Source organism: Podarcis erhardii, assembly GCF_964252035.2.
Source record: "Podarcis erhardii genome assembly, chromosome: 4".
NCBI lineage: Eukaryota > Metazoa > Chordata > Lepidosauria > Squamata > Lacertidae > Podarcis > Podarcis erhardii.
The window spans coordinates 80,538,938-80,559,817 of record NC_138508.1 but is presented as its reverse complement, the minus strand read 5'-3'; the positions used below and the strand labels follow the sequence as shown (position 1 = coordinate 80,559,817).

The 20,880-nt window shown below is 43.6% G+C and overlaps 1 protein-coding gene across 1 annotated transcript in view; it reads right to left on the bottom strand.

The window, feature by feature from the left end:
* RASA3 (RAS p21 protein activator 3) overlaps nucleotides 1-19,492 on the bottom strand; it is a 126,807-nt gene extending 107,315 nt beyond the window's left edge. The window contains exon 1 of the mRNA XM_081858081.1: nucleotides 19,266-19,492. Coding sequence (XP_081714207.1) covers nucleotides 19,266-19,320 — 55 coding nt within the window. The 5' untranslated portion in view covers nucleotides 19,321-19,492. The remainder of the gene's footprint in view (nucleotides 1-19,265) is intronic.
* Nucleotides 19,493-20,880: the final 1,388 nt, after the last annotated feature.

Below are 20,880 nucleotides of genomic sequence, written 5' to 3'. Positions count from 1 at the left end.
ATACATCAAGCAAGAAGAGTAACAGAGGTGTAAAAAATTATAAACAATTCTAATTATAAAACAATTATCAAATTATTCAATATTGGCATATATGTGTTTTCTTATTTAGTATAACTCCCCTTGAATTTTACACTTTTTTGAAGACCTTGCACTTGTCTTGGCCTTTGCCCATTTTCGTCTCTTTCCCTGTTCCATTTCTGGGGGGTTTTTGGGGGGGGGGCTGCCCTGTGCCTCTTATCTTTCTTCTGCTAAGTAGCTCCTACACAACCCCCACAACCCTACACCCTCTACTTCTAAATAGCTTCACAAAAAAAAGAAATACTAATAGCCCCAACAGGTTGCTAATGTAACTTGATGCACTACGTATTTTAGCGCAGGAACATTCCAATAAAAGAGGACCTTACTTTCCTTAGGCATAAGACAGAGAGCTTCTTTTACACCAGTATCATTTCACCTATCTTGTAGCAGGAGGTGAAAGTGCCAAAACAATATTCCTTCCATGTAAAATACAAAATGAGTTACACATTACATCTATTAAAAATTTATGCTAGATGTGTCGTGCTACACAACACATACTCTAGTACAGCCTAGCCCAAAGGAACCTAGAAGTGATAGGTTTATATTTAAACTATTTTAAAACTGTGCCATACTTCACAATACAGTCCTTCAGTGGAACACCTTAGCTGAGATGGTGTGGGCTGCTCAGTAATTGCGGGGGCGGGGGGAGAAACAGCTCTCTGTACTTCATTGTCAGGCTACAACATAAATCTACTGTCCCATTGTCTGTATCTAGAGTTGAATCTTGGGAAACAAAACCTCTCTTTTCCTGTTTATGATCTGGGCATTGAAATACAGCCAGATTACACTGCCATAATTTACACATCCATTTTCTGTAGGAAGTGCAGACACACAGGTGACTTGAAGAGGGTCTTAAATGCAAGCTTGCTTGTTCAGTAAAGGTAAAAGTAAAGAGACCCCTGACCGTTAAATCCAGTTAACCCCCAGACTCTGGGGTTGCAACGCTCATCTCGCTTTACTGGCCAAGGGAGCCAGCTTCTGGTTCATGTGGCCAGCATGACTAAGCTGCTTCTGGCAAACCAGAACAGTGCACGGAAACGCCATTTACCTTCCCACTGGAGTGGTACCTATTTATCTACTTTGCACTTTGACGTGCTTTCGAACTGCTAGGTTGGCAGGAGCTGGGACTGAGCAACGGGAGCTCACGTCGTCACGGGGATTTGAACCGTCGACCTTCTGATTGGCAAGCCCTAGGCTCTGTGGTTTAGACCACAGCATTACCCGCGTCCCTGTTTGTTCAGTAGCACCTGATAAATGGGGGGGGGGGTCACTAAAACGTTTAATCAGCCAGAGCCAATCCCATTTCACTTTTCTTCCTCTTTTCCGAAGAAGGTAAGAGTTATGCCCCAAATTCCACAGGCAAGGAATGGGTGATTCTTCAAACCAAAACTGTAATGATCAAGACAGTGTCCTTTTTCCAGTGAACCAACTGCAGCAATTCCTCAACCCACGCTTGCCATTCAATAACAGAAGCTTCGATGGACTGCGGAAATGCTTCAGGACTGAATACCCAGAACTAGTACAACAAACTTTCAGGCTTTGCAATCACGGAGAAAGAGTATGCCACCTTAATGCACTATTTTTAAGGACAGTCCCCAAGATGACATAAATGCCAGTGAAACACAAAAATATTCTCCTCTCTTGCACCTGAAATCTGATGTCATCCTATATGGTTAATATATTGTTATACTGTTTAGATGTATTTATGCTGTATATATTTTAAAAAATCATAATAGAGGCCTCCAGTCAGATCAATGCCATTGACCAGATCTCTGCCTTTGCAACGAGCTTTCTGCTCAGTTTCCACTGCGCATGTCTCAACACTTGTGCAGCTTCTTCTCCTTATGCTGATTATGCACAGACCTGCTGGCACAGTACCCTGTGACGGATTTGCCCTCTCCTTCCTGACTTAGAAGTATACTAGCCTCATCTTTCTGATAATACACAATACCTCCTCACAATACCCAGAGCCGTAGCTAGGTGATCTTGCGCCCCTGGCAGAACCATCCGGATTGCGCAGCCTAGCCACGGACAAATTAGCTCTTCTTTCCGCTTTTCCTCCAACCCCCCCCCCTTCCAATTCACCCTCTATTTAAAACCATTCCTTATGAGGCAATAATCAATACAGTGGTACCTCGGGTTACATACGCTTCAGGTTACATACGCTTCAGCTTACAGACTCCGCTAACCCAGAAATATTACCTCGGGTGAAGAACTTTGCTTCGGGATGAGAACAGAAATCGTGCTCCGGCGGCGCGGCGGCAGCAGAAGGCCCCATTAGCTAAAGTGGTGCTTCAGGTTAAGAACAGTTTCAGGTTAAGAACAGACCTCCAGAACGAATTAAGTACTTAACCTGAGGTACCACTGTATTGATATTTGTGGACAAATTTTTAGCCAATTTTACGGCCCCCCCCCCCCATCGCCTGCGCTCCTGGCAGGGGCCCACCTCACCACCCCCTAGCTATGGTCCTGACAATACTCCCACATTCTGACCTATTCAGTTCCTGCTTTTGGTCAAGTTGCAGAATAATTCCTTGCTTCTTGACTGGAATTATTTGTTGTTCCATTCCAGCTACTCCTGATACTGCAGAAGGATGACTCACATCCTAACACAACCACAAAGGGCCTCACATTGAGGAGAAGAGAGTCTATAATATATTTTTTAATCATCAGTAAGAGCTGGGCTATGAGTTACATAGGAAAACTGCCAAAAATGGTATCCCTGTGGCAATAACTCCCCCATCCTGTTCTCTACAACAGAAGCGGGAACACTGTGGCCTGCAAGCCACACCTGGCCTATGGAAGCTTTTCAGCTGGCCTTTGAGCTATTTGGGAATACAACCCTATTGTCCTAGGTGGGACAATTCAGACTTCTTTTCCACAGGCACACTGAGCCAGCTGCGGGACCTAAGGAAGTAGCAATGTTGCCAAATCAATAGGGGTCCTGGGAAACCCAATCCTGTGAAACATGGATGTCTTGCAAGAAGCCAGCTGCCTCCCACAAGACAATGCTGCCCATCCAGGGTAGGAGTTGTGTTATGAACGGGCTGTGAAAGACAGACTGTTCTAACTTGAAATTTGCTTTGAAAGCGCACTACAAAAGGAAATATGCAAGCCTGAGAGCTGGCGAACTATCATGGTCGAAAATGTGTATTCCAGCCATGAACTTAGTACACGGCCTCATGCAAATCACTCTCATTCGGCTTCAGTATGAGATGATAATAATATGGGATAATAATACTAGTCTACTTCATCACGCTGCTGTATGGATTATTTTTAAATTTGTATATCGCTTACATGTCAGAACCGCTTCTAAGTGGTTTACAACTATAATCAAAATATGTCACATTAAAGCATCCTTAATTAGAATATACAAGAAAGCAATTTAAAACTGTAACAATTTAAACAACATCATCACAAGTTCAATTCAGGGGGGTGCTTGCCTAAACAGGAGTGTCTGGCCCACTCCTGATCTTCAAGATCCTACCATGTGGTAATAATAATAATAATAATAATAATAATAATAATAATAATAATAATTTATCATTTATACCCCACCCATCTGGCTGGGTTTCCAGTAGCATCACATAGTAACTGTCCCAGGTCTACAATCATAGTGGACATGAGCACAGAAAGAAATGCTCACTTTTTGACAGATGCAAGTTGCACAGAAAAGTACACATAGATGTTATGGTCAGGAGGATGAGGGCCCACCACAGAATATACCATTCTCGGTAGCTTCCCTGTGCAAAATGTAACATGTAGCTCAACTGGCCTTCCAGGCATTCTTAAAAACACTTAAGCTGCCTTTTCAAAACATTAGGTTTTAAGTAGCTTTACCCTTTCCTTTTTACATCTAATACTAAAGTCATTTTCAGTCAAAAAATAAATTAAAAAGTTTTGATGACTTCCCCCGCTTTTTAAATTCAGTACTTCTCTGCAACGTTCATAAAATGCCATGCACACCTGAAAGTTCCTAAAGAGCACTTGCCATTTCAGCGACCTTGGTTCATATTTCTTCACAGTTCTCCCAGGTGGGAGCAGCAAAACTCCACGGCAAATGTTCCTGTCCACCATGATTAGTGTCACAGAAGAAACATCTTTCATTCTGATAGGTATTCTTGGCTAAGGGTGGGCGGGGGGGGGGGGAAATCCCTTGATCTCTCAAAATAGAAGCCTGAATTAAAACTGAAAGCTGTGCAAGCAATCCTACATTCACTAAAGACATCCCACTCTGATGACACAGACAGCAGCAACTTCAAATTTCACATACCCATTCTGACAGCCCCGCAATTTCGTTTCATTTTATTGCCATAAACAGAGTGGTAACAAATAAAACCTGCACTCTTCGCTTCACAGAAAAAATTAAATAGGAAAGCTTGCCCTTATTTGCCTATATTTGTTTTCCAATTAAGAATAGCCAGTCATTCAGATATTTGAAAGGGGGGGAAATCCAAAGAATCATGAAATACAAGAACAATACATATATATTTGATATGTGCACATATTATATATTTAATATTGCAAGGGTGATGTGTAGACGTTTTGGTTATTTCACAAGCTGCATCAGGAAAAAATGTGTTATTCTAGTCTGCCACCATGTAAAGCACAGCCAAATAAAGGTTTTAAACACTACCATGTATAGATTTTTTTGGTGCCCATTTCCCAAAGCTGTTCACCATGTAAACTGGACCAGTAAAAAAACCAATCTTGCCAGGTAGTACAGCCACCACCTCTGTAGTCCCACAATCCTCAGATAGGGGAAGCTCAGGTTGTTGTCTGGATGTTCTTGGGATTCACAAGGCAAGAGCCACAGCCCCAAGCCCTTAAGTTACTCAGCAGCATATGACCAAGCAGCCAGGTACTGTACATAGATTCAGAGCCAGGCTGACTTCAAGTAACCACACCAAAGTAAATGCAATACTTTATTAAGGAGGTTATAACCATAAGAAACCTATACCGATAAAATACAGTTAAGCAAGGCCAATAGTGTAAAGCCACCTTTGGGAATTCAAGAGCGGAACAGAAAAATAAAAGAGCTATTTTGCCTCATGCATTAGACCCATTAGACATTAGGCATCCAGCTTGTGGTTGTTGCAATTCAGAATCCTTCATCGAAATGGGGACCATTCCACCTTAGGCCGGGACTAATTCTTTCTGATACCAAAAAGATTTGGTTTCCTGCCAGTGGTAGGAAACACTCACCATAACCAATACTTCTGGGCCTTTATATTTTAACTTACTGACTCTGCAAACACTTAGTCATCACATCCTTATGGGTTATATGGGGTGGAGGTGGAGGGGTGGCACCTCTGGTGGGTGACACATCGTGCTCCTTCTGGGGTTGTTGGTCCACCTTTGGTCCCCAACCCTGTACTTGGCTCTCCCCACTGGCTCCTAGAAGCTGCACAGCATGCAACAGTGACCACACCTTGGGAAATGGCTGTGACCAGGCTTCCTCAAACTCAGCCCTCCAGATGTTTTGAGACTACAATTCCCATCATCCCTGACCATTGGTCCTGCTAGCTATGGATCATGGGAGTTGTAGGCCAAAAGCATCTGGAGGGCTGAGTTTGAAGAAGCCTGGCTGACCAGCTAAACCAGGTAAGGGGAGCCAATGAGCCTCAAATCCTTAATGTGCTAGGGACTTCACCCAGCATGCAAAGACAGTCTCCAGCAGATTGAGCAAGTGAGACCAAGCGTTAGTCCAACAGTCAAGCAGGCAGTTTCTGCAATTGCTGTAGAGCAGGCATCCCCAACCTTTGGCCCTCCAGATGTTTTGGCCTACAACTCCCATGATCCCTAGCTAACAGGACCAGTGGTCAGGGATGGTGGGAATTGTAGTCCAAAACATCTGGAGGGCCAAAGGTTGGGGATGCCTGCTGTAGAGGGAAGTGAGGGTAGCCCATCTAGGAGAAGGAAAACTCTGATCCTAAGCCTCCGCTGCCTTGTGGGGTATCTTAGGGAGAAGAACAGGCAAAGGAGCAGGCCTAGACAAATCCAGAGTGGAGTCCCTAAGATGGTTGGATGGCGCCTCCTTCCAGCAACTCCTGCCGCCAAGCTGCTGCCAAACGTATAGCTCTGCTTTCATTTGGACCACAGCAAGGCCGAAAAAGGGGTATTGTTGTTTGGACAGCCCAGGCCCTCCATACACACTTTTTTATTTTTATTAAATATATTTATTAAAGTTTTACAATTACCAAAAAAACAAAAAAAGAAAACAAAAAAAGAAAAAAGAACAGACAGTAGTAATAAAAAAGATTACAATACTTCAAAAATAAAGGAAAATACAGCTAAACAATAACATTTAAAAACAATAACATCCAGTATTTTCATATATTTATCTTTCATTTACTTATTTCCATGACTTCCTCGCGCCTCCCTTTTTGTATTCTTAATTCATAATTGTTTCAGCAAGTCCTTTCCCTCTTTCTCAGATTTTGTTCGATAATTTATCTTAACGCAATTTAATCTTAAATTTTACACTTTAACCCATTAACAATCCATTTTAACATAATTCTTTATAACCTTTCTGCTAAGACCATGTAAGTTCATTCCAGCATCTTTCTAACATTCATTAATTTTACAGTGTTTCTGTAGATAGTCTTTAAATTTCTTCCAATCTTCCTCCACCGACTCTTCTCCCTGGTCTCGGATTCTGCCAGTCATTTCCACCATTTCCATATAGTCCATCAGTTTCATCTGCCATTCTTCCCTGGTAGGTAGATCTTGCGTCTTCCAGTACTTTGCAATAAGTATTCTTGCTGCTGTTGTGGCATATATAAAAAACGTTCTATCTTTCTTTGACACCAATTGGCCAACCATGCCCAGAAGCAAGGCCTCTGGTTTCTTCAAAAGGGTATATTTAAATACCTTTTTCATTTCATTATAAATCATCTCCCAGAATGCCTTAATCTTTGGGCATGTCCACCAAAGGTGAAAGAAAGTACCTTCTGTCTCCTTACATTTCCAGCATTTATTATCAGGCAAATGGTAAATTTTTGCAAGCTTGACTGGTGTTATGTACCACCTATAGATCATTTTCATTAAATTCTCTTTTAAGGCATTCAGGCCCTCCATACACACTGCCCAGGCTTGCACTCCGGGGAGGTCACTTTGACTGACTTCATGCCAAAGGCCTCTTGCTTTCTGTATATTGCGATGTGCTTTTCAACAAGAGGGTTTACATTTAATTCTTTCAGCAGCAAGTTGTTACCAGTGCAGAGTAATGTGATCCAAGAGGCAAATTTCAAATATTCCATTTTGGAGTCCCAGGGCCATTAAGTACCTCAGCTCAGTGTTATTAGAGCACGTGATTTTGCACACAAAAGACCCCAAGTCCTGTCCTGGCATCAGCAGGTGGGGCCAGGAAAGACCCCTGCCTGAAAACCCAGAAAGCCACTTACGATCAGTGTAGGCCAGCCCTTCCCAACCTGGTGCCCTCCAGATGTTGTTGAACTATAACACCCATCATACTGAATGGGGCTGATGGGAGCTCTAGCCCAACAGCATTGAGGGCACCAGGTTGGCAAAGGTTGCCCCAGACAATCCTAGATGGAATAGTGGTCTGACTCGGGATAAGCAGCTTCCTGCGTTCCTGAATTATTAATTCATCTGGTGCACTTAGTACATGCAATTATACATGCACATCGTTTTAAAGATTTATTGCCCTCCGCTTCTGAGAGTATTGCCACATAACAAATTAAACTGCCTTCTTTTAAGCACAGTGTTTCCAAACTGTGCTTATTAGCTTTTCCGTTCCTAGTTGCTACTCAGCACAGGTATCTACCATGCCAAGCTACATAATGAATGTTCCACCTACACAAGTTTTGCTCTCAAGGGAGCCTTATTTAATTCAAGGCATCGAATAAAGGATTTGATCCTACACCCCTTGTTACGAGAGACTGGGAGAGCTATGCAACACATCTTAAGAAAGAGGGCTGCGGTTGTTAAGTGCAATGGAGAGAATTAAGAGGGAGCAAAAATCACTGTGAACTGCAGATTTTGCAGACCACCCACCAACACAATAGAAAATTATGCTACTGAGAGAATAAGTTTAAATTTAACAACAGTGTAGAATGACTATTTCACTTGTTTCTACTGTACAAAGTCCTCCACAATGAGGACGGCTGACACTTCTGACAAATCTCAAAAACAAAATGTAGAGATCCAAGGGAGGGAGGGAAACCAGCAAGGACTTTCTCACTCTATCAGGAAATTAAAAACCTTAAGTTTTAATGGTGCCTCATAGTTTAAAATGGTTTAGCTAGATTTTTTTCACTAAGAAGGAAGAGTTCAGGTGGACTATTCACTATTGCATTTCAGAGAATAAATTTATATACTACTTGATTTTTAGGAGGGCGGGGAATGACTCAATGGCCATCACAAGTTCACTAATCACCAAGAACTCACATTGCATTCAGTAACCGATGAATGACGACAAAACCTACTGCTGGCATTGCTACCTCAACTGAGCATGTGAATTCTACTATTTTATATATCAACAGTATAGTTTAAGGCAGGGATCGGAACCTGTGACCCTACAGTGGTTTGTTGGTCTATAACTCCCATCATTCCTAGGTTTGATGTAAGCTGGAGTCTAACAACATCTGGAGAGCTGAAGTTCCCCATTCCTGGTTTAAGGTTAATAAAATTAAAGCTACAGAAGATCTCTATGGCAACGTAACTTGACTGCCTGGAAGTCTCAAACAGAGCATTTCAAGACAACCACAGAATGTTAAGAGCAAGGTCAATGATGGTTCTCTACTTCAAGTTATAGGTTTTGGTAAAACTCCCCAGAATGCATGTTACACTTGTGCAATTACATCAAAGAGTATAGCAATTAAGGAGTGCCTAATGATATTTATTAACAAGTTAAGTTGCCAAGCAAAAGTAACCTCTTTGTAGTTCTCCCAACCAGTCATTTGCCACATGCCATATGTTGTTTTCTTTGAGGTTCTGCGTGACTCATGGAAATGTCACAGCCACACACTTCCACAAAGTGGCAATCTTGTAGGAAGTGTTTGTTTGCCTCACATGACACGTCTGTCTTGTTTATGTACAAGGAATTTGAGCAAAAAACAAAACAAAATTCTATTTATTTCAGCAGAGAAGGAGCATATCTATATCTAGAGAAGGCTTTGAAGACAAACAGCACCAGCGAAATGTAGTCATATTAATCCAAAACATGATCTAGATTTTGATTTTTTTTTGCGTTCAGTCACATTTGCAAGATTTTTTGTTTTTTTAAAAATCAGATGGCAGAGCAAACTTATTGCTAGCAACAAGCACGTCTATTTTTAGGGATTTGCTTTTAATGGGAGGATAATATTGCACACTATTTGCAGCCATTTAAATTTCACTTACGGAACCATTCCCCTTTCCCCCAAACACCACACAATATTGTACTTTCTGTAGGCTACTTGTAGAGCCAATATGTTCACATGGAAGTCAGCCCTCTGCATTTCGACAGAACGAAAACAGTTTCAGAAGTTATTGGGAGAACATTGAACAAGCCCTCCAGCTACATCTCCGCCGTAACATTGAAAGAATGTTGCATAATGTGTACAAGCTATTTTTTTCCCCAGAGTTGGCTCATACTTAAAATTAAAGCAACTTTAATTTAAGGTCCCATGGCTCAGGACTTGCACTTCAATAGCGTTGCACCATAATGTTCAAAGCCACTCTCGCTGCCAGGTACACAAATGCTTCAGGTGCAGCTTTAAGATTACCTCACTCGCAGCAGAGCGCAAAGAGGTGGGTGTAGAAAGCAGTAGTGAAATCCTAAGGATTTTAAGGGCTGTAGATTAAGAACAGTTGGCACAACACCAGAGAATAAAACCACTGCACCTGTCTTGATATTTCCACCTACTGCTAGCTGGGGGAAATGGAGCTTATCATCCTGAAATGTGCTCCGGCTATTACTGCACAACACCTATCACTTTCCGTGCTGGTTATTGTAAATTGCCAAGATCCCTGAAATGGACAGCAATGCTAAAACTCTTAGCGTCCATGGCCAGGAAAAACTCGGATAGCCCTGCTACCACTGGCACACTAGGTTTCAGCCACACTTGAAAAACTCACAGCAAGTGAGAACCTGTCTTCATTCATTGACCATTACTTAAAGGTAAAGGTAAAGGGACCCCTGAGCATTAGGTCCAGTCGTGACCGGCTCTGGGGTTGCGGCGCTCATCTCGCTTTATTGGCCGAGGGAGCCGGCGTACAGCTTCCGGGTCATGTGGCCAGCATGACTAAGCTGCATCTGGCGAACCAGAGCAGCTCGCGGAAATGCCGGTTACCTTCCCACTGGAGCGGTACCTATTTATCTACTTGCATTTTTATGTGCTTTCGAACTGCTAGTTTGGCAGGAGCAGGGACCATTACTTATTATGCACCAAAACAAAAGGGCTCATGCTTGAAAACAGAACTCAGTATCTCCTCTGAGCAGCATACAAGCAAAAGCATGCAGACAGAGGCGTACTTAGGCTCCCTTGCACCCTTGGCAAGAAGAATGGGCAGACATGCAGGCTCTGAGCCAGAGTGGAGAGGCACCATTTTTGTGTCATCTCCCCCGGGCCAAAGCCCTTGGTGGGAGCCAACCTGATCGACACCTAGGTACACCCCTGAAAATATGCTCAGGGATAAAAAAGCAGGAAACCAAAGAAATGCAACTGTAAAATAATTCTCCAAAAGAGGATTAGAATAAGAGCAAGTTCATCAACACTCAGCTACACATGACTCTGTGTGCGTGGATCAACAATTACAGATCAGACGCAGCTTTCATATTACAACACATCAAAGACAGAGTGGTTTTCAATGGCAACAGTTCTAATAATCAGCTGCAAGAAACTTTCAGAGACAAACCACTTAAGGATGAATTATCAAGTGATGCAACGAGCTTCTGAATCATTCCTTAGTCCAGACACTGACTACAGCTTTATCCACACAATACATTTAAAGCACATACTGTTCCCAGGATTTTGGTGGGAAGCTAACTCACAGAGCTACAGTTCCCAGCATCCTTAAACTACAGCGCCCAGGATTCTTTGAGCTTTTAATGTACGGTGCAATGGGACCTATTTTTAGGGAACATCTTTTCACATTAAACACACATACACACAAAATGTATTTATTTCCTCCATCCTATAGATCCCAGAGCGGATTAAAACAAAATATATAATCTGAACCAAGCAGAACACCACGAGTCCAGAACAACACAGCAAGCAAAGGCAGTGCATTTATGCACCAGAAAGTATAAAAATCCCAAACACTATAGAACTTACGGTTAGTTGCAAAACCACTTCAGAAAGCCAATATAGCAAGGAAGTCAGGAAATTCAGACAACTTCTCCTTCACCCTCAAGACAGAAAAACTAGGGTCCATCCAGCCGATTACTGCCAACTCCAGTGCTTTGGTTAGGAGGCTTCCCCATTGTTATGGCAAAATCCTTTTGACTGGAGACGCCAGGAATTGAACCAGAGACCTCCTGAATGCAAAGTGTGTTCTCTACCGCTACAGTTGGATTTCAAGATATGAAAGCAGCACTGACTGCAGAAAACAATAAATGTCATTTCATCGCTACAGCATATGATTAAAACCGGGGATACTCACACCTGGAGCCATTTCCCCATCCTTTTTGCAACCATCAAAGGTCCACTTCCCACATTCACCCTGGTGAGTGTCCCAGAACATTGGAGCAGGTGAATTTATCCCCAGCCCCTCTTTCCCTCTCCATCTTGGAGCTGATGAGTGGGAAAAGCAGAGGGTGGGAAAGAGGTGGTCTCCAAGGTGCCCTGCAGCACTGCTGCAGATGACTACTGGCCTCCACCCCAGCACAAAAGGCAGGGGGGGAAAGATGGCGCTACTTTTCACAATGCGCTTCCAGAGAGAGTTTTAGAAGATGGCTCCTGGTGCCTATGGAGGTCAGGAGCAAGGCTTTGCTACACAGGGAGAGGGGGCACTAATGAACACAGTTTTCCAGTTTCCTACTGGAGCAAGTCAAAAATTTGTGGGCAAATTTTAGCAACTGTTAGCAATGTGTGTGAAAAATCTCCATTACAATGAAAGTGATGGTGTGGGTGGGTGTGATATTTTAGAACTGACAAATTAAGAAGTTGCTGAAGCTGAATGGCATCCAATAGTTTCATTTTTAAAAAGACACTCTTAATTGGTGTTTTTTGTTTTAATCAAATTATACCATCTCTAAATTGACAAACCTACTTATCCGTTTAAAAAAATGATAATAGAAGGCACAGAAATTTTGGCCTAACTTCTAGCTCAGGTCAATGGGTAGAAAGTGTTGTTTAAAGGTCTATTAGGCATATATGCAATCCATATATCCAAATGCAAGGTGCAGTGGCTTCAATAGGTACAGGTGAATAGAGCTGATGCATAAGTGGTACAATGGTACCTCAAGTTAAGTAATTACCAGCAATTCCTTCTGGAGGTCCGTTCTTAACCTGAAACTGTTCTTAACCTGAAGCACCACTTTAGCTAATGGGGCCTCCTGCTGCTGCCACGCCGCTGGAGCACGCTTTCTGTTCTCATCCTGAAGCAAAGTTCTTAACCCGAGGTACTATTTCTGGGTTAGTGGAGTCTGTAACCCGAGGTACCACTGTATTTAATGCAGCACGAATGCACACAACTCACAGAAGGGAAGTCCCTTACCCCCTCATCTCCCCAGTTTCCCCCTGCAGAACAAAAAGCTTCTTCAGAGGGGAGGGAGACTCTAAGGAAAGGCCAAGGATGTGAGGGAGGTGGTTGCAATGGGAGAGGAGAACTGGGGGAACTTCAGTTTGAGGCAGGTAAGCTAGTGAGATTCACTGCTGAGTAAACTCAGGCTGTAAATCCTATGGAGGAACAGAATAGGAATAAATGAGCAGTTTTCACAACTGAGGTATAAATGGTGTAGTTTCTCCCAGGCACAGCTTTGTAACTTATTATTTATTTGCATTGATTTATTAGCTGCATTTATATAGCCAACCCAACAAGAGCCTCCTTGGGCAGGACGCAAAGTTAGCTATGTTTTTATATGACACCAAATTATTCAGGATGGTAAGTATTGCAAAGCATACTGTAAAGCATCGAAATTCAGTGTGCACTGACAAGAGAACAGCAGATGAGATTCAGCATAACTAAATGAAATGTGAAATGCTGCACAAGGAAAGCAGAAAAAAATCCTATCACCACAATCGCTGTAACCACTTGGGGGAAAGTGTAGATTTCAATGAAACCTCTCAACTCATAATGCTGAAGCCATAAAAAGAATTATGATGACGTAAAGTTCAGAGGGATAAATTAGTTATTGGGAAAGTGTCAAGAAAATCCAACACAGTTACAAGTGACTTCAAAAGAAGAAGAAAAACTTTCTAAAAACGAGGAGATAGCTTAAAGGGAAGTTGAAAGGGAAAGTCAAGAGGATCAAAGCTCTACAAAACGCTTCGTAGTTGTTTTAAAATCAAAACATTAGAAGCTCAGCTAGAATGTGTATGGCAGATCAAGGAAGGTACCAACAAGCCAAGAAGTTGTCTGTGTGGTTAACGAGCAAATAAGCTATTAGAAGCAATAAGTCATTTAGAAAATGAAAATCATTCACTTAGGGAATTACTGATCATACACCTCTTCTGGTATTATAATGTAGTAAACATGTAGGGATGGGGCTTTCCACACTTGCTCTGCTACCCTCATCCTTGCCATGCTGAGCAACAAGATCTGAAGTGGGCTTGTAAGGACACTCACAATTGCTGGGAAGTTTTAAGGACATTCAGGAAAACATGCTTAAAAGCTCCTTTCAGACACTGACCCTCAATGCAGCAAGGAGTCTGTGCAAGTGGAGTCTGCACATTCAGTCTTGCGCCACACCCACCAATACATGAACAGCAGTGTTCAAAATTAACCAGGTGCCCGGCACATTTGCACCTGGTTTAATTATTATTATTATTATTATTATTATTATTATTATTATTTTATTTATTTATTTATTTATTTATACCCCGCCCATCTGGCTGGGTTTCCCCAGCCACTCTGGGTGGCTTCCAACAAAACACTAAAATACAATAACCTATTAAACATTAAAAGCTTCCCTAAACAGGGCTGCCTTTCGATGCATTCTAAAAGTTTGGTAGTTATTTTTCTCTTTGACATCTGGTGGGAGGGCGTTGCACAGGGCTGGTGCCACTACCGAAAAGGCCCTCTGCCTGGTTCCCTGTAACTTGGCTTCTCGCAGCAAGGGAACTGCCAGAAGGCCCTCGGCGCTGGACCTCAGTGTCTGGGCAGAATGATGGAGATGGAGATGCTCCTTCAGGTATACTGAACTGAGGCAGTTTTGACCACTTGTGACCAAGTGAAGATGCCTGTGTGCCAGGATGTGGCACCTGACATCTCCACTATCTGAGGATCATTGGATCTGGACGGTTTTCACAAACTAATACCACGTACTGTAGAATTCTATCAAGTTATACTTCATCTGCACAATCAGAATGAATTTGGGAAGCAAATTGCTTTTTCTGTGCAGCCTGAGCAGGAGCAGTCACCATTAAGAAAAAGAGGTTGGAATCAGCCAATATATATGTGGACTGTCCCTGGATCAAGTGATTTTTCTTCTTTTTAAGTTCTCAAAGTTCTTAACCAAGCTCAAGGTTGTCATCTGAACTAGGCAGATGTTTAACTAAGAATCAATCACAGTGATGGTTTTGGTAATACTAAATCAAAAATAGAGACTGAGTTGTTAGATAGTAAAAGGAAAACATTGTCAAGAATGTATAAGTTAATACTGGAATGGCATACAAAGGATGAAGAAGTAAAGAGGTTGTGATTAAATGGGCTCAAGATTTGGGTCACAATATTGATTTTGAAATGTGGAGGAAATTGTGGACGAAAATAATTAAATTTACTGCATGTACAGCACTTAAGGAAAATTTAATGAAGGTGATGTATAGGTGGTATTTGACGCCGTCTAAAGTTGCTAAAATATACAGAAATCCAGGACAAGAAATGTTGGAAATGTAAGGAAAGGGGGGGGGATTTCTTCAATATGTGGTGGACTTGTACTAAGGTTAAAGCGTACTGGGATATGATATATACGGTAATTAACTGAAAAAGGTTTTTAAAAATACATTTATCAAAAAACCAGAGGTGTTTTTGTTGGGTATAATTGGAGAAGAAATTCCCAAAAAAGATATAAATTTATTTATGTATGCTACCACAGCCACGAGGATACTTTTAGCCCAGAAATGGAAGCAGCAGGAACTTCCAACATTGGAAGAATGGCAGACTAAAATGTTGAAATATGCAGAACTGGCTAAGCTGACGGGGAAGATCCAAAACCAGCGCAACGAGCTGTTTGAAAAGGACTGGAGTAAATTTATACAACATATGAGAGAACACTGTAAACATTTGAACTAAAATGTTTTGTCATTTTAATTTTTGGAACCTCTTTACAATTATCAAGGTAACTTTTATAAGCATGAAAGAAGGTAAATAGGTTGATATAGAAATGCTAAGTGGTAAGTGAATATTTATGAAAGCCAAGGAGTGGGGGGGGGGGAAGAGAGTCGAGGCTCAGTTTGAGCAAGGCTATAGGTGATGTTATGATTCTAACGGATTGTGATTATGGTAAAAATAATGTAAACTCAATAAAAATTATTATATAAAAAAAGAATCAATCACAGTGAGTCCATCACTTGAAAAATAAGACTTTAGAGATGTCTTACCCAAAAATGGCAACTAGACATTCCATTTTTGGGGCTGTAATCTTGGTTCAAGGAGCCATTTGGCACCTAGCTTATATATATAAGTTTCTAACACTGGTGGTTAAACCACAAAACAAAAAATGGCTAATGGCCAGGGATAATAGCAGTTTTAGTCCAGCAGCATTTGGGTGGCTACAGGTTTCCCATCCCACATTAAGTAAAACTACTTCTGAAAGAACCTGGGGAAGGACCCATGAGAATGTAGGCATGTGCACGTTTTAAGAAATACTCCTTCCCCCACTGCTCCTGGAATTGTGGGACTAAGATATTATAACCATAAGCATCTGACAATATGGCCATTGCTCCGATTAAAAAAATATATAGTTCTCATTCTTCATCAGCCAAGGCTTTCATTTTTAACAAGTTTTTGTCGCTTTTTCTCTGCATCCGTTCTTTACAGACAGGCTCACCAACACAAAGTGATCACTATGATGAGGTCTTCTTTCATTTGTGGAACCAGAAGGCAATACTGGTTCATCAACATTCTGAAAGGCATGGTTTTAACAGCCTTGCACAGACTACTTCCAATGTATTTAAATGGCATTTTTACAAAACAACACATGCTGAATCAAAGTACTCTGGCGAAAGCTCTCACATCATCTTTTTTCCAAACCGGGGTAATGTTTCCCTCCCGGATTTGCATTATATGATGGGCATGAATTTGCTTTTACATGCATCAACAAGTCAAGCTTTCTGCAAAAAAAAAGGGGGGGTAGCAGAATAGAGTCCTCCCACTGGATTTAATTTGTTAAGGGTATAGCACTTGCCCTGTAACCCAGGATAGTCAAAATAATACCAGAGAGAGTTTTAATCTACAACAGCGACATCTGTCACTTACTTTCTAATGATGTGGTCTGGAAGTCATTCAACAGTCAAAATAATAGCACATCTCTCAAACAAATTAAAACTACCTTCTGTGAAAGCCACAGAGCAACTGCTTGCTGTGAATTGTCAATAGCAGACTGAAGCATTGGCAGCTTGGAATACAGGAAATCTTTATTATGTTTACCACTAGTCATTTTATGTACACTTTCCCAGGATCTGTTCAGTACATTAAGCACAAAACTGGTCCACCAGTATTATTTGTATATGTGCACCACATACAATTCAAACCAACTTGGCTGTGAACAGCTGGAAGTTTCAGAGAATTACAGCCAATACTGTAGAATTGGTACTACACATGTAACACTTTATTTTTTCCCCCTGACTACTGTAGTCAGATGAAGTAGGTCTAAATCACTACAAAAAACTTGCAAAAGTTTGATCAAAAATCATAAGGGGATTTTTTTGGGGGGGGGGGATGCATGCATTTCAGGCAGGAGCAGCTCTGTGACAAAATTAAAGTGGTACCTCGGGTTACATACGCTTCAGGTTACATACACTTCAGGTTACAGACTCCGCTAACCCAGAAATAGTGCTTCAGGTTAAGAACTTTGCTTCAGGATGAGAACAGAAATCGTGCTCCGGCGGCGCAGCAGCAGCAGGAGGCCCCATTAGCTAAAGTGGTGCTTCAGGTTAAGAACAGTTTCAGGTTAAGTACGGACCTCCGGAATGAATTAAGTACTTAACCCGAGGTACCACTGTACATACAACCCTTGAGATGCTGATGACTCCTACCATTTCTGGCCGCTGACCCTTACTATTAGTTAAAAGTATTGGACTAGCACCTGGAAGACCAGACTTCAAATCCCTACTCAGCCCTGAAACACAAAGAATGGTCACATTCTCTCAGCCTAACCTACCTCACAGGGTTGCCGTGTTGATAAAATGTGGAGGAGAACCATGTATGCTATCATACGTCTGGGTTTTCAAGGAAAAGCCCCCCATAAAAGCTCAACAACTCTGTCCGGATTTTGACCTTTGGGAATATGGCAACCCTTAAATTTAATGAAGGAAAGCGGGAAATAAATATAATAATAAACAAACAAAAGACCTTAGCACAATGAAGAGCTATTCGGGGATATAGGACACAAACTCTGTTCATCTAGATTAGAAGAGGAGAGAGAGAAAAAAGGGGGGGTGAGTTTCTTTCAACCACAACTGTCAAAGATGTCCCAGAAACTGAAGCAGATAAGTTTGTGCTCAAAGTATTATTATATGAAGAAATCACCATCTATATTTTAAGATAGATACAAGAGATTTATGTTGCTTTGTCCAACCTATGTCAGTCAATTGATAAAGACTTTGCAGATGAATATCAGATTGGCCATCACCAGAGGGAACTCTGAGAAAAGCGTGAAAAACAGTGTAACGGACAACAAAGTGCAAAATACAACAAATACAGTAATAATGAAACTTATATTGTGGCAGCAATCCTATACATCTGATTTACATGACTGTAAGCCCCAAAGAACTGAATAGACATACATAGGATTAAAGTGTAAATGACACAGACTTTAAGACTCATGAGTGACAGTGGTAACAAAGAGGAACCAAAATTGACATTTCACCATATCACACTGTGCCAACAGGAAATGGCAAGAAGATGGGTTGCCTCTTGAGCATATAGGATGCAGGAATGCCAACAGGAAGCTACTAAGCAGCAGTGGGATGACATTGGCACAACAGAAACCCAAGCAGGGGGGGGGGGGGAGAGAGAGAGAGATAAAACACATAAGTGACAGTAAGAAGCGTACCAAAAAGAGGAGATATCCATACAGCTACAATAGGCATAAACTAGTCGGTCATCAGAAATAGAATAAACGGAGTTGGGAAGAGCAGGACTGAAATTAACTGTACACCCATTGGCAAGCAAGAACACCCCACAGACTTGAGCATACCACTGCCCTACTTGGCAATCCCGCCCCACATATGGCATTTTAGAGTGGCAAACCGAGCTTCTGCAAGAGCACGAGCCACATGCAGCGACTAGAAAGACCCAGAAAAGCAGTTCCCACACTGCAAATTGGGCGCGAGCCACTTGCCTTACATCTTGCGAGTTGACAAGCGGCGACAACACCCCCCCCACACACACACCCGTCTTCTTCCACACAACCACACTTCTTCTTTTTACACTTTACTGCCATCCCTTCTTCCGCTCCTTAGCATCCTCGCCCGCCTCTCTCCTATGCCAGCATATTTCCCCCCCCCTCCCACTTCACCCTATATAAACTTCAGGGCCCCCTCTCCAACACACACCCAAGCCACTCCACGCCATTCATCACCCTTTCCTGAGGAGGACCCGTCGTTTCTCCACAGGGACGGGTTGCACGGGAAGGAACAAACGAGGGGCCGGATAAGAGCGAGCGGCGGGCCGGTGCTGCCGCCTTAGCTGCTGGTTGGGGGAGCCCAGGCAGCCGACGGGGCGCCGCTGCCCGTCCCAACCGGGCTGCAGCGGCTCCTCGGGGGGGGGGAGCCCCTGCTCGGCTTGCAAGGAGCACCCAGCTCCCCGTCCTTCCCTTTGTTACTCCTTTCTCCTTCTTCCCTCCGCCCCGGTACCTATTTTAATCCTGACGCTCTGGAACACCCGCAGCCCCTCTTCTTCCACCGCCATGGCTTCTCCTCCTTTCTTGCGGAAAGCTCCCCCGCCGCCGGGAAAGAGGGCTGCCTTCTTAGCCCCGCGACTGCAGCGCGCGCGCCGAGAGATACAATGCGCGGTCTTGAAGCGGGACCCGGGGAAAGAGGGAGGGAGGGAGCGAGGGAGGGAGGGAGCGCGCACTGGGCCGCCGCCCCCACCTTCGCGCTCCACTTCGCAAGAGCAGAAGAACACACGGCTCCGGCAGCAGCCGCCCCCACCGCCGCCCTCCCATTGGCTGAGCGGGGTAAGGCTTGTGCGGCGCCCTCCATTGGCCCAGCCCGGGCGGGCCGCTCCCTATTGGGCGAAAAGAAGGAGAAACGCGGGGAGAGATTTGTAAGCGCAAAACCAAACAGATGGAGGGAGAGAGAGGAGAGAGGAGAGCTTGGTGGGTGGGTGGGTGGGTGGGTGGAGGGAGGGAGGGGGGCGCTGGAGGGGGCGTCCTGCAGCTTTGACTTCTGTAGCGCCTCTGCTTCAGTGCACCCGCCCAAATTGGGAGCTGAAGGAGGAAGGCGTGGTGGGGGAGAGAGGGGGGAGAGAGGGGAAAGTAGTCAAATAAATGGCCCGCAGCCAGATATTTTTGCTTTATCGCCTCCCGCTTATGAAACCTGAGCGGCGTGCCTCTCGCGAGTAGAAGGCTGCCCAAGGAGGATCGGGGTCGCCTGCGTTTCCTTGAAAACCCCTTGGAAGCTTGGAGTGCACGCGCTCCGCTTGAATGTTAATGCTTATCAACTTTTTTGGGGAGGTGTCCGCCCCAGCCCCTAAAATATTTTCTGGGGGACGGGGAAGGACGAAGGGACCTCGGCTCCTATGCTTGGAAGGCCCTTTCGCCCTACCACTACCCCGCACTTCCACAGGACGGTTCGCGGGCTGTGAGTCAGTAGGACGTGGAAAAAAGAGCCTGTCTGTACTCTCCCCCTCCCCCCCCTCCATTCTGCAATATATAGAGAGAGAGATTGCATTGCAGGGGGTTGAACGAGATCTCCCTCGGGGTCCCTTCCAACTCTGCGATTCTAGAATTCTGTGCATGGGATGGGCCCAGTGATTCGATTTTGCCACTGAGCTCCGGTCATCCTGAGTCGCCTGATGCCAGAATATCCTAGCAACAGTGTGCAAAAGCAGTAGAATGCTGTGGGCGGCGGCGGCGGCGAGGAGGGGGGAAGGAACAGCACACTCCATCGAGTGGTGGAAGCGGGAAGTGCAGGGGAAACGTAGTGTCGGAACCCAGGCAGAGAGTCATAGAATTGTGGAGGGTCATCTAATGTAACCCCCTGCAACGCAGGAATCTTTCTCCCGACGTGGGGCTCGAACCCACCACCCTGAGATTAAGAGTGTTATGCTTTGCTGACTGAGCATGTCGGGTAGAGTCGCACCCTGTGCTTTAATGTAAACGGTTGGAATAAGTTTAACAAACAGAAGGGTGACACTTGTATTCCCCTTGTCAGTCAGTATGAGGCTGGCTCAAGCTGACTCCACAAAGCAGGCTTTGCATATCTGCTCAAGGAAAGGGCGTTTTCTGCTTGTGAATGAAAGATTGAA